The 17,623-nt window shown below is 45.3% G+C and overlaps 1 protein-coding gene across 3 annotated transcripts in view; it reads right to left on the reverse strand.

Annotated features, from left to right (window-relative positions):
• The window catches only part of MATR3 (matrin 3), a 97,371-nt gene that overhangs the window by 63,883 nt on the left and 15,865 nt on the right, over nt 1-17,623 (reverse strand). For all 3 annotated transcript variants that reach the window (XM_069199314.1, XM_069199315.1, XM_069199316.1), the window contains 5 exons: nt 15,051-15,112; nt 10,422-10,457; nt 9,197-9,327; nt 8,906-8,958; nt 1,491-1,616 (listed from right to left, as the gene is read on the reverse strand). In XM_069199314.1, the coding sequence (XP_069055415.1) occupies nt 1,491-1,616; nt 8,906-8,958; nt 9,197-9,327; nt 10,422-10,457; nt 15,051-15,112 (408 nt within the window). The remainder of the gene's footprint in view (nt 1-1,490; nt 1,617-8,905; nt 8,959-9,196; nt 9,328-10,421; nt 10,458-15,050; nt 15,113-17,623) is intronic.

The raw sequence follows: 17,623 nt of genomic DNA on the forward strand, positions 1-17,623 counted from the left end.
TAGGGGCTGTCCTGACTGGCCAGTGACTCCTCCTTGTTATTCTCATTATTTTCTCCGGCCTTGCCGCCAAAAGTGGGGCCTGGCCGGAGGGGGCGGGCAACTCCACTAGCTGGAGTGTCCTGCTGGGTTGGCACAAAGGAGGTGAGCCTTTGAGGCTCACCGCCAGGTGTGCCAATTCCTGCCTGGGAGAGGTGTTAGCATCTCCACCCAGTGCAGGTTTTGTTACTGGCCTCAGAGTGACAAAGGCACTCTCCCCATGGGGCCAGCAACATGTCTCGGTTTGTGGCAGGCTGCTAAAACTAGTCAGCCTACACAGATAGTCGGTTAAGTTTCAGGGGGCACCTCTAAGGTGCCCTCTGTGGTGTATTTTACAATAAAATGTACACTGGCATCAGTGTGGCATTTATTGTGCTGAGAAGTTTGATACCAAACTTCCCAGTTTTCAGTGTAGCCTTTGTGGTGCTGTGGAGTTCGTGTTTGACAGACTCCCAGACCATATACTCTTATGGCTACCCTGCACTTACAATGTCTAAGGTTTTATTTAGACACTGTAGGGGTACCATGCTCATGCACTGGTACCCTCACCTATGGTATAGTGCACCCTGCCTTAGGGCTGTAAGGCCTGCTAGAGGGGTGTCTTACCTATACTGCATAGGCAGTGAGAGGCTGGCATGGCACCCTGAGGGGAGTGCCATGTCGACTTACTCGTTTTGTCCTCACTAGCACACACAAGCTGGCAAGCAGTGTGTCTGTGCTGAGTGAGAGGTCTCCAGGGTGGCACAAGACATGCTGCAGCCCTTAGAGACCTTCCTTGGCATCAGGGCCCTTGGTACTAGAAGTACCAGTTACAAGGGACTTATCTGGATGCCAGGGTCTGCCAATTGTGGATACAAAAGTACAGGTTAGGGAAAGAACACTGGTGCTGGGGCCTGGTTAGCAGGCCTCAGCACACTTTCAATTGTAAACATAGCATCAGCAAAGGCAAAAAGTCAGGGGGCAACCATGCCAAGGAGGCATTTCCTTACACCTCCACTCAGAATCGATTTCTGGCTATAGCTTTTAGAACTGGCTGGGCTGAGAACATTTATAAAATAATTTGCATTTTTTTTACGTAGTAATTAATGAAGTTGCACAAGCCTAATTCACAGCAAAAATCAACCCGATTCACTAGACGTTCCAACTTGCACTTCAGCGCCACGTTTTAAGTAACGAAAAAAGGAACCGAAAACAGAATATAGCCGTCCTGGTAGCATAAAAAATTCCTATGAGATCCCATATCTTGACAGGCTATTTACTGTGCATCGCTTAAAGTCAAACTTTTCACCAATTAGATTAAAAAAGGCATGCTCCTTCAACTTTTTATTTCCTTTGCCGACAATTCAATACTTAAAAAAAAAAAAAAAATAGACACCAAAATGGTTAGAAATTCTCTTGGATGTTAACAGCCACAAAATAGGTCTTAAAAATTACACAAAAAATTAAAATATTACCTCATTGATTTTGTTCAAAATCAAATGATTTGTTATCAATCCAAATGGCTCACAAAGCTGCAACAGTTGATACCTCAGGTTTTTTCCCCTTTCAAAATCCATAATATGAACAACACGGCTTGTTTCCTAAATAGGAGACAACAGTATGCAAATTAAATATACATACATACAAACATTAAACATTCAGCAAAGGAAACAAAAGTGGGTTCACTACCTGGACAAATCTAAGTTTTAAATGATAACCACCTGTTACATACAGATTTGCAGGTGAATGCCTCTAACTGTACATCGTTCCCTACAAGGATCGTTCCCTACAAGGACCCTTTCTCCCACCAAAAACAATACCAACCCACTTAAGATTTTTAAAACATTAACTCAGCTGCTGGGAAAAACACACCAATCTGTGTAAATAACTGGCCAATATAATAAAGTGGGAGTCATCGCTCTGCTACTGCCAAATTATGGGAGCACCCTAAGCAAGTAAGCTGGTTCTAGCATAGGTCGCACCAACCCTGGGAGTGCACCAGTGACTGCTATCAGAAGAAAACGAAAGAAGTAAAAATAAAATAAAAAAATAAATAAAAAAAACATTAATATCAACCAAAGCATGTAGAATTTGCGATCGCGTACCTCAGGGAATGCCATAGTGGATGCTGAACTGCAGATCCACGTTTCACCAAAACAAAAAACCTTATACTGTAAACGTGTGGCTTCTGCAGTTTTAAAAAACTTTTTACTTTGATTTTACATATGACATTTTTAACGAGGAAGCATTTTGGAGGCAAGAGCATCTTGGAAATTAGAATATACTTTTCTGATGCAGGAAATTCTTTTGAGATTAAGACTTTGGAAGAATCCCTTGCAAAAACCTATGCCTATGCAGTATAGATAAGTCACCCCTCTAGCAGGCCTTACAGCCCTAAGGCAGGGTGCACTATACCACAGGTGAGGGCATAGGTGCATGAGCACTATGCCCCTACAGTGTCTAAGCAAAACCTCAGACATTGTAAGTGCAGGGTAGCCATAAGAATATATGGTCTGGGAGTCTGTCAAAAACGAACTCCACAGCTCCATAATGGCTACACTGAACACTGGGAAGTTTGCTATAAAACTTCTCAGAATAATAAACCCACACTGATGCCAGTGTTGGATTTATTAAAAATGCACACAGAGGGCATCTTAGAGATACCCAATTTTACCCAATTGTTCAGTGCAGGACTGACTGTCTGTGCCAGCCTGCTGAGAGATGAGTTTCTGACCCCATGTGGTGAGGGCCTTTGTGCTCTGAGGACAGAAACTAAAGCCTGCTCTGGGTGGAGGTGCTTCACACCTCCCCCCCTGCATGAACTGTAACACCTAGCAGTGAGCCTCAAAGGCTCAGGCTTCGTGTTACAATGCCCCAGGGCACTCCAGCTAGTGGAGATGCCCGCCCCTGCACACAGCCCCCACTTTTGGGGGCAAGTCCAGGAGAGATAATGAGAAAAACAAGGAGTCGTCACTGGCCCAGTCAGAACAGCCCCTAAGGTGTCCTGAGCTGAGGTGACCGACTTTTAGAAATCCTCCATCTTGCAGATGGAGGATTCCCCCAATAGGAATAGGGATGTGCCCCCCCTCCCCTCAGGGAGGAGGCACAAAGAGGGTGTAGCCACCCTCAAGGACAGTAGCCATTGGCTACTGCCCTCCCAGACCTAAACACCCCTAAATTCAGCATTTAGGGGCTCCCCAGAACCTAGGAAACCAGATTCCTGCAACCTTATTAGAAGAGGACTGCTAAGCTGAAAAACCCTACAGAGAAGACGGAGACACCAACTGCTTTGGCCCCAGCTCTACCGGCCTGTCTCCCCCCTTCTGAAGACACTGCTCCAGCGACGCTCTCCCCAGGGACCAGCGACCTCTGAATCCTCAGAGGACTGCCCTGCATCTAGAAGGACCAAAATCTCCTGTGGACAGCGGCTCTGTTCACCCAAGACTGCAACTTTGTAACAAAGGAGCAACTTTAAAACAACACGCGTTTCCCGACGGAAGCGTGAGACTTGACACTGCACCAGACGCCCCCAGCTCGACTTGTGGAGAACAATCGCTTCAGGGAGGACTCCCCGGCGACTGCAAGACCTTGAGTAACCAGAGTTGCCCCCCTTGAGCCCCCACAGCGACACCTGCAGAGGGAATCCAGAGGCTCCCCCTGACCGCGACTGCCTGCTTCTAAGATCCGCCCCTGGTAAAGACTCTGCACCCGCAGCCCCCAGGGCCTGAAGGATCCGACCTCCAGTGCAGGAGCGACCCCCAGGTGGTGGCTACCCCGAGAAGCTTCCCCCCCCCCCTTGCCTGCATCGCTGAAGAGACCCCTTGGTCTCTGTAGGAAGTTGGCTCTGTATGCACTATTTCAAAGTAAGGAATAGGTATGCACAGAGTCCAAGGGTTCCCCTTAGAGGTAAGATAGCGGCAAAAAGAGATAATACTAATGCTCTATTTTGTGGTAGTGTGGTCGAGCAGTAGGCTTATCCAAGGAGTAGTGTTAAGCATTTGTTGTACATACACACAGGCAATAAATGAGGAACACACACTCAGAGACAAATCCAGCCAATAGGTTTTGTTATAGAAAAATATATTTTCTTAGTTTATTTTAAGAACCACAGGTTCAAATTCTACATGTAATATCTCATTTGAAAGGTATTGCAGGTAAGTACTTTAGGAACTTTGAATCATTACATTAGCATGTATACTTTTCACATAAAACACAATATGCGGTTTTAAAAGTGGACACTTAGTGCAATTTTCACAGTTCCTGGGGAGGGTAAGTTTTTGTTAGTTTTTGTCAGGTAAGTAAATCACTTACAAGTCTCAGGTTTGGGTCCAAGGTAGCCCACCGTTGGGGGGTTCAGAGCAACCCCAAAGTTACCCACACCAGCAGCTCAAGGCCGGTCAGGTGCAGAGGTCAAAGAGGTGCCCAAAATGCATAGGCTTCAATGGAGAGAAGGGGGTGCCCCGGTTCCAGTCTGCCAGCAGGTAAGTACCTGCGTCTTCGGAGGGCAGACCAGGGGGGTTTTGTAGGGCACCGGGGGGGGGGACACAAGTGCACACAAAAAGTACACCCTCAGCAGCACTGGGGCGGCCGGGTGCAGTGTAGAGACAAGCGTCGAGTTTTCAATGGAAATCAATGAGGGATCAAGGGATCTCTTCAGCGTTGCAGGTAGGCAAGGGGGGGGGCTCCTCGGGGTAGCCACCACCTGGGCAAGGGAGAGGGCTTCCTGGGGGTCACTCCTGCACAGGAGTTCCGTTCCTTTAGGTGCTGGGGGCTGCGGGTGCAGGGTCTTTTCCAGCCGTCGGGAAATGGAGTTCAGGCAGTCGCGGTCAGGGGGAGCCTCGGGATTCCCTCTGCAGGCGACGCTGTGGGGGCTCATGGGGGACAACTTTGGTTACTCACGGACTCGGAGTCGCCGGAGGGTCCTCCCTGAGGTGTTGGTTCTCCACCAATCGAGTCGGGGTCGCCGGGTGCAGTGTTGCAAGTCTCACGCTTCTTGCGGGGAGTTGCAGGGGTCTTTAAATCTGCTCCTTCGAAACAAAGTTGCAGTCTTTTTGGAGCAGTACCGCTGTCCTCGGGAGTTTCTTGGTCTCTTGGAAGCAGGGCAGTCCTCTGAGGATTCAGAGGTCGCTGGTCCTGGAGAAAGCGTCGCTGGAGCAGGGTTCTTTAGAAGGCAGGAGACAGGCCGGTAGTACTGGGGCCAAAGCAGTTGGTGTCTTCTTTCTTCTTCTGCAGGGGTTTTCAGCTCAGCAGTCTTCTTCGGTAAGTTGCAGGAATCTAAATTCTTAGGTTCAGGGGGAGCCCTTAAATACTAAATTTAAGGGCGTGTTTAGGTCTGGGGGGTTAGTAGCCAATGGCTACTAGCCCTGAGGGTGAGTACACCCTCTTTGTGCCTCCTCCCAAGGGGAGGGGGTCACATCCCTAATCCTATTGGGGGAATCCTCCATCTGCAAGATGGAGGATTTCTAAAAGTTGGAGTCACTTCAGCTCAGGACACCTTAGGGGCTGTCCTGACTGGCCAGTGACTCCTTGTTTTTCTCCGGCCTTGCCGCCAAAAGTGGGGGCCGGAGGGGGCGGGCAACTCCACTAGCTGGAGTGTCCTGCGGTGCTGGCACAAAGGGGTGAGCCTTTGAGGCTCACCGCCAGGTGTGACAGCTCCTGCCTGGGGGAGGTGTTAGCATCTCCACCCAGTGCAGGCTTTGTTACTAGCCACAGAGTGACAAAGGCACTCTCCCCATGGGGCCAGCAACATGTCTCTAGTGTGGCAGGCTGCTGGAACCAGTCAGCCTACACAGTTGTTGGTTGAGGTTTCAGGGGCACCTCTAAGGTGCCCTCTGGGGTGTATTTTACAATAAAATGTACACTGGTATCAGTGTGCATTTATTGTGCTGAGAAGTTTGATACCAAACTTCCCAGTTTTCAGTGTAGTCATTATGGTGCTGTGGAGTTCGTGTTTGACAGACTCCCAGACCATATACTCTTATGGCTACCCTGCACTTACAATGTCTAAGGTATTGCTTAGACACTGTAGGGGCACTGCTCATGCACTGGTGCCCTCACCTACGGTATAGTGCACCCTGCCTTAGGGCTGTAAGGCCTGCTAGAGGGGTGACTTATCTATGCCTGCATAGGCAGTGAGAGGCTGGCATGGCACCCTGAGGGGAGTGCCATGTCGACTTACTCGTTTTGTTCTCACCAGCACACACAAGCTGGCAAGCAGGGTGTCTGTGCTGAGTGAGGGGTCTCCAGGGTGGCATAAGATATGCTGCAGCCCTTAGCGACCTTCCTTGGCATCAGGGCCCTTGGTACTAGAAGTACCAGTTACAAGGGACTTATCTGGATGCCAGGGTGTGCCAATTGTGGATACAAAAGTACAGGTTAGGGAAAGAACACTGGTGCTGGGGCCTGGTTAGCAGGCCTCAGCACACTTTCAATTCAAAACATAGCATCAGCAAAGGCAAAAAGTCAGGGGGGTAACCATGCCAAGGAGGCATTTCCTTACAGTCTCCCATTGAAACCTATTGAAAACCCGACACATGTTTGCACACGGCACCCGGCCGCCCCCGTGCTGCTGAAGGTGTACTTTCTGTGTGGACCTGTGTCCCCCCCCGGTGCCCTACAAAACCCCCCTGGTCTGCCCTCCGAAGACGCGGGTACTTACCTGCTGGCAGACTGGAACCGGGGCACCCCCTTCTCCATTGAAGGCTATGCGTTTTGGGCACCACTTTGACCTCTGCACCTTACCGGCCATGAGCTGCTGGTGTGGTAACTTTGGGGCTGCTCTGAACCCCCAACGGTGGGCTACCTTGGACCCAAACTTGAACCCCGTAGGTGGTTTACTTACCTGCAAAAACTAACAAACTCTTACTCCCCCCCAGGAACTGTTGAAAATTGCTCTAAGTGTCTAATCTTAAAATAGCTATATGTGAAAACTGTATATGCTATTTTGATTATTCAAAGTTCCTAAAGTACCTACCTGCAATACCTTTCATTTGAAGTATTACATGTAAATCTTGAACCTGTGGTTCTTAAAATAAAGAAAATATATTTTTCTATACAAAAACCTATTGGCCTGGAATGGTCTTTGAGTGTGTGTTCCTCATTTATTGCTTGTGTATGTACTACAAATGCCTAACACTACTCCTTTGATAAGCCTACTGCTCGACCACACTACCACAAAATAGAGCATTAGTATTCTCTTTTTGCCACTATCTTACCTCTAAGGGGAACCCTTGGACTCTGCATACTATTCCTTAGTTTGAAATAGTGTATACAGAGCCAACTTGCTACACCCTCATAACTTTTTGTCCACATAAGCTACCCACTCCAAATTTGCGTCCTTTTGTCCCCCCAGCATCCTAGGGATTCTAGAGGTACACAGAGTTTGTGGGTTCCCCTGAAGGAGACCAAGAAATTAGCCAAAATACACCGAACATTTCATTATTTTAAAAAACAAAAAAATTGGGGGAAAGGGCTGCAGAAGGCGGCTTATTGTTTTTTCCCTGGAAATGGCATCAACAATCGAAGCTAAAAAACAACTTCCCAGCTTTCAGGAACAGGCAGACTTAAATCAGAAAGCCCCATTTGTCAACACAATTTTGGCATTTTACTGGGGCACAACATGGTTGTGGTGATGGTGGTGGAGTTATTTGTTTTGCCACCTTTTCTTGTGGTTGCTTGTCTTTCTCTTGGAAGGCAAGTTTTCTTTTAACTCGGATTGGAGGGAGAGTAGTGATTTTCCCTGTGTCCTTTTGAATGTGGAGCCTCCTTTGAGGCTAACCTGCTCCCCTGCCTCTAGTTCCTGTCCGAATCGGTGTCCTTGCATCTGTGAGGACAGGCCCTGTTCCTCGGTGTAGGAACTTGGTTTCGGCTCAGAGGCCAGATGTTTCGGTATCGAAACCTTTGACTGTTTTTGGGCTCCGAAGACACTTTTTGCCTTTCGGCGTTCCGATCTCTCAGTGCAGACTCATTTCGGTGCCGCCCTCTCAGTGTCGAGATTGCTCTGACCCGGTGTCAAGTTTGTTCTGTGCCGGTATCTCGACCAGTCGGGTGACTTCGACACATGCGTGCCATTTTTCGGTGCCGATGGCCGGTCACCTAATTTTTGGGTTAAGACCAGGCCTGTTGGCGGTGGCGTCCCCTGGGCTTTAGTGAATTTTCCTTGAGTTTTGGGCAGTGACATCTTACTCCTGGTTCTCGGCATCTGTTCGGGATCGACCTCGTCCGAATCCACGATGGAGAAGGTTTCTTCTTCTTCCAAGTTTTGTTGTCCTGTCGGCGCCAACGCCATTTGTAGTCTTCTTGCTCTTCGGTCTCTTAAAGTTTTCCTCGACCGAAACGCTCAACAGGCCTCGCAGGTATCTTCTTTGTGTTCAGGAGACACACAATTTACAGACCAAATGCTGATCTGTGTAAGGATACTTGTTGTGACATTCGGGGCAGAAGCGGAATGGGGTCCGTTCCATTAGGCTTGAAGACGCACGAGGTCGGGCCGACCAGGCCCCGCCGGGGAATCTAAAGCCCCAAAGGGCCACCGGAGCTCTTCAAAATTCGGTGTCAATCTGTTGTAACTAACCCGATACCGAACGCAAACAATACCGTCGAATTTTCAGAGATTTAACTAACTTTCTGAACCGTAACACGGAACGAAGAGGAACACGCCCTAACCAGATGGCGGAAAGAAAATCTAAGATGGAGTCGACGCCCATGCGCAATGGAGCCGAAAGGGGAGGAGTCCCTCGATCTCGTGACTCGAAAAAGACTTCTTCGAAGAAAACAACTTTTAACACTCCGAGCCCAACACTAGATGGCGGGATGTGCACAGCATGTGTATCTGCAGCTACACATGCCATCGAACATATAAATATCAGTAAGAAAAATGTAATGTACTAACCATTCGACCTTTTTGCATGTACCTGGGCCCTGGCATGTCCCCATTTCCAGGACCTAGAAGGAGATAGGAAAAAAAATAATATATTTTACATATGCACTACCTAGTATAGAAAAGTTAAAAAAAAGTATTCTTACATGCGCTATAGCATTTATTGGTTTAGTGGTCTAATACACTGAGTACCATAACTGTAATAAATCTGTTTAGTGCTGGTGTTAACTAAGCTCAGAACAAAACAGATTGAAACGTCATGTTTGAGATAACCGCATGGTAAACATATCGTAAAAGACTTACCCATAGGACCACGGGGACCTGGAAAACCTCCTCGTCCCGGGGGTCCACCTCCCATATGTATAGGTGGGGGAGGAGGTCCCAAAATTCCTGGTGCCGGGTTTGTCGACTGATGCAACATGAATGGATCATCACTGTAAATTGAGGGGGAAAAGAAATTCCAACATTCATAGTGTGCTTCTTCAGGTTACAACAGAAAGCCAGCCAGTGAAATACCAGTACAAATACAACATATGCAACCAGCAATCATGAACATATGAATGCGCCATTCCCCTTCATGTGCTCACTCCATCTCCCTAACAAATAAATCTTCAGTTTCAACTGTTATAATTCGCCTGGCATAAAATCTGAACTGAGCCAATAAAAATGTTATTCTACTCACTTTAAGGAAAATTCATCTGATGTCCCAACCAAAGTGATCATACCCCACGTTCCATCCACTTCACGCCCTTGCCTAATGCGTGCTCCAGAGACTTGGGATAAATATTCACATTCAGAAATAGGAATTTGGACTGAGTCCAACTGGAAAACATGCGATCCAAGGGGATTCCACAGCAAAGTCTATCATAACCACTTGCCAGGTTTACTGTGTTTGTTCCCCAAATAATATTCCTTATAACCACACCTACCAATTCAACAGTACCACCAAACCACAGATGGACCAGAACACAATTCACACAGCCAATTAATGTTCACTTCGATTCTAATCTAGAATAGGCACCTTAATATGTAACAACATGTTTGCTACTCAAACATCCAACACAAAATCACAACACATGAATCCTTTCATGTTGTCTATATTTAATCCTGCCCTACTGCTTATACCACCCAACTCTCATCCACTAATTAGCCAAGCTGAAAGTATTATTCAACAACTGGAATTTTTTCGTAGCTGCATTCCGAGGCCTTTTAAAGACCATGAAGCCAAGAAAGTGGTCAATCTGTAGAATAAGGGTATTTTCAATAAAACTAGTTTGCGACCTCTTCCATGCTTTGAAAATTTCCCAGTGTGATTAGTGGTTCCTTCGCTGATAGACGAAATGAAAATAAAATGCTAATCTTTATGCTGTAACAGAAGGACAAGGCTAAGATGCTTAAGACAGTCAATATTTCTGTACTTAACTCTACAATACAGAAAATCACAGCTAATCTCATTTTTTTTTTTTTTTTGCAAAGACATTTAAAACGGTACAAATCATCCTAGGTTTGCATACTGCCATAGACTTACATTCCATGTCCAGAATCTGGGTTCCACTCAGGGTATCTTAAAGAGAAAAAACACACATTTATGACATACATAGATATTTAACAGCTTACGTTTTTATACACTCACAAAGTAAATCATGGTCTCCCCCCAAGCATACAAATAAAGTTAGCCATCACAGACGTCAGTCTTCTAGATTCTAATTCTCATGAAGTTTTTCTGCTGTCAGGTGCAGAGCATCAGGTCATCAAACCCAGAAAGTAAATTTTAGTGCCCTAGGGTAGTGTTTCCTAAACTTTAGAACCACAACCAAATTTTTAAAACAAAATCCTCACAACCGACCTAGCTTTAATGATTGAGGTGGCCGAGTTTTTCCTCTTAATGTAAATAAAGCTTCATGTGGTAGAAAGCTAATTTACAGACAGCACATTTTCAATGAAATTGACACTAAAGTTAAACAGCAATTCAATATAACTGATAAAACTGCATAGCCCACAGGAAACCGGGTTTCTGCAAATATCCAGGCATCCTCAAGTGAAGTGGCTTGACGGACTCTGATTCCATGAAAAATGTAGTTAGTTACACTTCTGAAACAAAAAGTTCATAATTTTTGCTTTCCTAACTGCTGAGCGTAAAGTTCATTTATAGGGATTTACATTTTGTTTTAAGTTACAACAAATGACAGCCTTTCCTTTCACAGTTGCAGTACCCCAGCAAGTTTAATAGTTTATATCCCGACACTTGCCTTTCAAGCGCAGCAAAATACTGCTCGGACCTTCGCAACTCACCATGCGTTCCGACTAGTTAGGAAAACACTGCCCTAGGAGTTTAATATTCCTTGGAATTACTGCAGTACTGAAATTAAATCATCAGTAATGTAATCCTGCCACAAACCATTAGAGATTTAAGTACTAGAGGACTACCACCTGAGGAGACCCATCGAGTGGTACCCAAATGATAAGAGCAATCAAGAGTTTACATTCTGGAAGCAATCCGTTCAGAAGCCCACTGTTTTACTCCACCCCATTTCCCTCTTTGATAAGCAGACCTTTGAGCCTACACAAACCAACCCAAGTGAACTACAGTCGGGGATATTAGCAGCATAGTAGGCTAAATAAATGTGATACTTTAAAGATGACCTGCAATTCGAACCAGGATAATTCTCAGATCCTTTGAGTGCTTAAGAGCAATTTGTTATGAAGACGGGGCATGGCCCTCAGGACCACCGTACAAAACCCCTGACATTCTTTGCCTCTTCACTTTTCATCTTCCCTTTTACCTTACTTTGGACCACACAAGTTGTCACAACCTGAAAATATTGATCTCCTCGCCAGAGCCTACATGTGGCTTGATCCTAGGACTCACTTAAAGCAGCAGACGCCCCAACTGCAGTTCCGATATCTTGCTACAATAAGAAACACGGACCATATGCTAGAAGTTAATGTAATAAGTCTCTATTGACTGTATTACTGCAATACCTGCAATGTTTTTCATGTATATACATAAACCTTCCAGCCATCTAATCTTTCATTCAGAATACTGTAATTTGTATTACTGGTTTTATTTTAGGCACATCCTTAACGACTGCTGGCCCCTTTCCATAACTCCTGATGCATATTGACAGAGTACTAAAATATGCACCAAAGCCCAGAAAACGGGAGAGATGTTGCAAAGCAGGCCCTTGGATTGCTCATCCAGTTTTTTGGAGTCCGTGTCTCCTGGCACCGTCAGGAAGGATCCAGGCGCTGATTTTGAAGAACAGGAGGCTTGTACCACCAAGCTCTCCGGCGTAGGGTGTCTTGAAAGAAAACCAGGGTCAGATGGTGCAGTCCGATATCTCCTGGCCACAGCCCTATGAACTGCCGAGGAAGATACAGGCTTCTTCCACACCTCCAACACCGGATCAAGCAAAGCCTCATTAAACGGCAAGAGAGGCTCCGCTGCAGCAGAGGCCGGATGCAGCACCTCCGTTAATAAATTCTGCTTCGCCTCTGCCACTGGCAAAGGCAGGCCCAGAAAATTAGCCGCCTTCCTCACCACCGCGTGAAAGGAAGCAGCCTCCTCCGTATACTCCCCTGGAGATGAAAGGTCCCACTCAGGGGAAGTATCCAGCCCACTGGCCGTATCCAGACCATGCAGTCCATCACCCGAGTCCTCAACCTCTCCTTCCTCCAGGACTCGCTGGTACTCCTGCTCTTCCAACAGACTGAGAGCACGCCTCCTTGAATGTAGTCTCTGCTCAATGCGCGGAGTCGACATGGCCTCTGCCGAAGTCGAAGATCGGCGCCGATCTCCAGAAGCATCCGACGCCGCAGACAGCTTCGGCGCCGATGAAGGAACAGGACAAAGGGATCGGAGCCGATGGACCCACCGGAGTCACAGGACGAAATCCCGACGTCGACGGGATGGAAACATCCGGAGCCAATCCCTCTGAAGCCACCGGAGCAGCCACCGGCGCAGAGCCCACATTCCCAAAATGGAGAAATGGCATAAAGGGTGCCGGCCGAAGAGGCGCAGGATCACCCAATGAAAAGGCCAAAGGCCCCGAAGGACCAGCCGGAGCACCTCCTGGAACCATCTGCTGAAAGATGGTATACATCGCATTCAGAAATGCGGTACTATCGGCTCCAGGGGCTGGAAAAGCTGGATACTGGGGTGCCTGGATCGAAGGCGACCCCGACGCCAGCCTCGACGTCCGCGACGCCGGAGACATCACAAGAGGCTGCATCACCTCAACCACAGACTTGTCCAGGCGAAATCGGTGACGCCGGAGAGGGCAACGGCGTCGATGGATGCAGCGTGACCGTGGGACTGACCTCCCAAGTCCTCCGACGTCGAGTCGAAGGCGACCTCGAACGAGTCTCCTTGCTTGAATGACGCCGTGAATCTCTACGGCGCCGGGAGTCTCGATGACGCTGATGAGACCTTGGCGAGGAAGACTTCTTGTGATGTTTTTCCTTTCTCTTCGACTTCCCCAGGAATAATTTAGCCTCACGTTCCTTGAGGGCCTTCGGATTCATGTGCTGACATGAATCGCAAGTCACAACGTCGTGATCGGAGCTCAAGCACCAGAGACAGTCGGAGTGAGGATCTGTAACGGACATCTTGCCCCCACACTCTTGACAGGGCTTGAAACCAGACTTTCTCTGAGACATTGTTACCGCAGAGAAGAACTACGCAGCAGAAAACACACTGTAACCACTAAAGTAACAGTAGCTCCCTCGAAGATAACCGTTTCGAATGCACGGAAAAAAGGGAACTGATCGGCACGTCGTCGAGGACCTCTTATTGCCTGTATGACGTCAGGCGGCGTCGCGTGGGCTAGAGTGCCGTCCTCGTCGACGTGCAGAGACTAGGAAGAAGATTTCCGTCGAATGCTGGCGCCATGGGAGTATTCATTAGGTGAGGAATCCACAGGTAGTTGATTCCATCAGAAATATCAACTTCCTGCATTTTTTGTTTCAATCAAAACTATACATCTCATTTAACGGACACAAATCCACGATTTTTACTGACTCACTTTATTTCTAGTCATGCCAGAAATATAAAAATACATTAAACAAAAAGATTCAACCATGAGTATCAGAAGGAATAGTTACTTGTAACTTTCGTTCTCAGGTTTTTTTTGGGGGGTGGGCAGGGGGGGGCCTTTGTTAAAGTCATAAGCACTGAATTGTCCACCCGTGTACTTGTTACAATATTATGCCACTTCTAACAAAAAAGAAAAGCCCAAAAACTTTTTTTTAAGCGTACTGCAGATTATACAGGCTAAATCCACTGAAAAAAGGTACTACAAAACTTATTCAGAACCTCTCTCAAAGGGTAAGTAAGAAAAATTGTAAGTGAACTAGGAGGGCAATGTATTCAAGTATGCTGCAGCCCACAGAAACCAGTCCTGCTCCCTTCACCAAAGGGTACCCCATCGAAACTAATCCTATGTGTGCTATAACATTTACGATATTTGTCCCAGCTGCTGGTAGAGGTACTGTGGAAATTAGCTCTCCCTTTCTGCTCGCCTATATCTTTGGAAACCTTCTCAAACCTTTGTTTAGGGACAAAGTATTTTCTTTTTGTGAAGTGTCCTTCCAATGGAAAAAAGGCTCAATAGACCATTAGGCCTGTATTGTTAGGTTTCCCATCATCCAGAAGTCTGTGCTTTCCAGCAAAGATACCCTGCGGATTTTAAGGCTCGTCATCTGGAAGATTGGATGCAAATTAAAAAATGCTGTATTCCAAGTAGCTAAACTTGTACGGCCTTTGCTCTTGAAATATTGGTCTACTCGTTGAGGGCTCCAGTGATTTAAATGTTTATAACAAAACCCCAATTGCTGTAGCATTGCAATACTAGGAACAATCTACCTAAGCTCAAATGTGCTTTATAAAAAAAATTAAAAAAAAAAAAAAAAAAAAAAAAAACACACCACAGATGACTAGTTTTAAATTAAGGTTAAAAATCTTAACGTTATGGTCTGTAAAGTAAATGAAAACAAAAACTATATGATTAACACTACTTCACAATACATTTATTTGCATTTCGTATGCTTAACGTGAAAATATTGAAAGCAATTATGCATTTGACAAAAATTAAGTTATAGTACATTATGTAGTAATTTTATGGCATTCGGAAAGGTAATGAGCACAAAAATATCCTACAGTTCAAGAAGGAGTTGACATCTTCGTCGGTGTGTTGGTCCATTGACATGCTGGTCCCACTCCTAAAAGTAAAAAGCATGTTTTATTATTATAAAATACTAATATCTGAATGCCCCTTATAAATGGATGACTGCAATTAATCAAATAAGCTACAAACTACACCCATAATGGGTTAAACAAAATCTTGCTTAGTTGAAACATGGGTATGTTACGCAGGTGTTAGAATGCCTACATGACACTTCAAGAAAAAAAAAGCACAATCTCCTGTCCTCTGATGTAAGACAAAGGCCGAAAATGCAATTTCAGTTAACAACTTACCTTGTGAAGAACTCCCCATTTGCAAGAAAGCTCATCTTGAGAAACAATTGCTGGAACACAAGAAAGGGGAAGGCAGAAGAAAGCGTAGCGACAGTTCACTCTGTATAGTTCACTGCACCACTAAGAACGAAACCCGTACAGAGATGAAGTGCTTCCGCACCTAGATGGTGCTAGCAAATTGCAAAAAAAAGCTGCTAATTGGTTGCATTCCTTAATATTGCCTGTGCCTTGCAACCAGAGTGAGTGACCGGCATATCCACCTGGATTCAAGTATGCTAGATAACAGTTACGCGAACAGATGTCAAGAAAGAAATATGAAGGAAAATCCCATTAATTTACACTAAATGTAATGGTAACTCTCTCACCCGACTTCTCTATGGTAAAAGAATGAACAATGCAGTCTTTTGATAACTGAAATGCAAATAACCAAGCAACGAAACGTTTTAACTGAAAGTGCATTGCTAACTCAGTTGAAAAACTCAGGTAATAAGTTTAGACTCAAGGTCATTCAACTAAGCCTAAAATTCTAAAGGAAAGCCATTTCATGTGGTTTATGACGCCACACGGACCGAGGTTCATGAAAAAGTCATTTCTTTTTATACAAAACCCCAAGATAAATTTAAGTACAGTACACAGACTGACGGCTGATGACCAAAAGTGGTAGGTAGACTTAAGACATCAAGCACATTTACCTCAAAATGCACGTAAATTGCAACTCTAATAGAAGGTACTGAAAAATAGGATGCACATATAGTAAATGAACACCTGAATAAAATGGATTACAAGTGCCTTTGGCTTGCAAGCTGTTCTATTCAAATGTGAAAACCATACAGAATTCTCCACACACAAATGTCTAGATCATATCTGGGTCACATGACCCATGAAAAATGAACATATGAATAATTTTGCTTATTTACTGCACTTTGTCATGGAGGGGGTCGAAAGACGTAAAAGGTTTTAACATTTTATTTGTAGATCACACTCCCTTCAACTTCATCATGCCACTAAGGGGGAAGTAACGACCTAGTCACGAAAGTGGGTTCTTTTTGTACTGCCACAGCATCGTCATGTGAGCCACAGGAGATTGCTCCTTTCCAACCCAAAAGTACAGTTTTTGATTAAGGAAACAGACTAGACCAGTGGGATGTGGTGGCAAATAGAGAGAATAGGAACAGGTGAATTAGCAACTGCCAATGTCAACCTAATCAGCGGTTCTGTGTCAACTAAAAAGTTTTAGCTCTGCACCTAGACATGTGGTGAATGGAGTGGGAAGGACAACCGAAGCAGTGGAGCCTGAGCATGGGATTGCAAAGCAGCACCCATTTTTGTGTGGAAATAAGAGGATTTATGGTCCCAGGGGTCTGTTGAGGAACAAGTCAAGAGATCTGCGAGCTCTACAGTGACAATCAAACCAGGAAAAGAATCAGATTTTCTTCTCCTTGGAGTCACTGCAAAAGTGCTGTAATACCACCATCTCTAAGTATGCAGCATTTACAAACTACTGAGCATGCCACTTAAGGCTACAGTCATAAAAGTGTGACTCTTTGTAATATTATAATTTAAGCACAGGAGGAAGGAGCGAACAATGTGCAGTCAATATATACACAATATAATTCTGCAAAGGTCAAAACGTAAACACCAGCTAATACCAAAATAAGCTATTACTAACATTACCCATAAATAACAAGGTAATTGAGCATCAAACTGTGTTGTGACACTGAGTAACAAGATACGCCAGAAGCAAAAATACAGGACACAGAGGACAGAATGAATAGTGAACTGGGAGATTAGGCTCCCATAAGCAAAGCAGATTGTAATTACTTGATGAGAGAACTCCATGAGCAATCAACTGAATGTCACACTCAAATTGAGAAGCACTATCAAACTTTAGCGTTTGAAAGCAGTTCTAGATTCATAAGCACAAATGGGTGATTAAAAGCAAAGCAAAATTCACAGGTTGAACGGATCTTACTGTTAAGCTGAAAGCAGATCCTTAGCAGAGAACTCAAAGTCCAATTTAATGATTGTCAGAAATGTTCTTGACTGTAAAATACTAGATCACTTCTACCTTGTGAAGAACATTTTACAAGGCAATACAGAACTCAGATTTCACCTCCAAGAAAAGTGCCAAATTACTGCTTGGATGCAAAAAATAAAATAAAAAAATAAAAAATAAAGTGTGCTGATGGGGGCTTGCCTTCCACCTACATTTTAAAATGGGTGAATCCTCAGTAGGAGTCACTACGAAAGAGGAG

This window comes from Pleurodeles waltl, chromosome 7 (genome assembly GCF_031143425.1).
Source record: "Pleurodeles waltl isolate 20211129_DDA chromosome 7, aPleWal1.hap1.20221129, whole genome shotgun sequence".
Lineage (NCBI taxonomy): Eukaryota > Metazoa > Chordata > Amphibia > Caudata > Salamandridae > Pleurodeles > Pleurodeles waltl.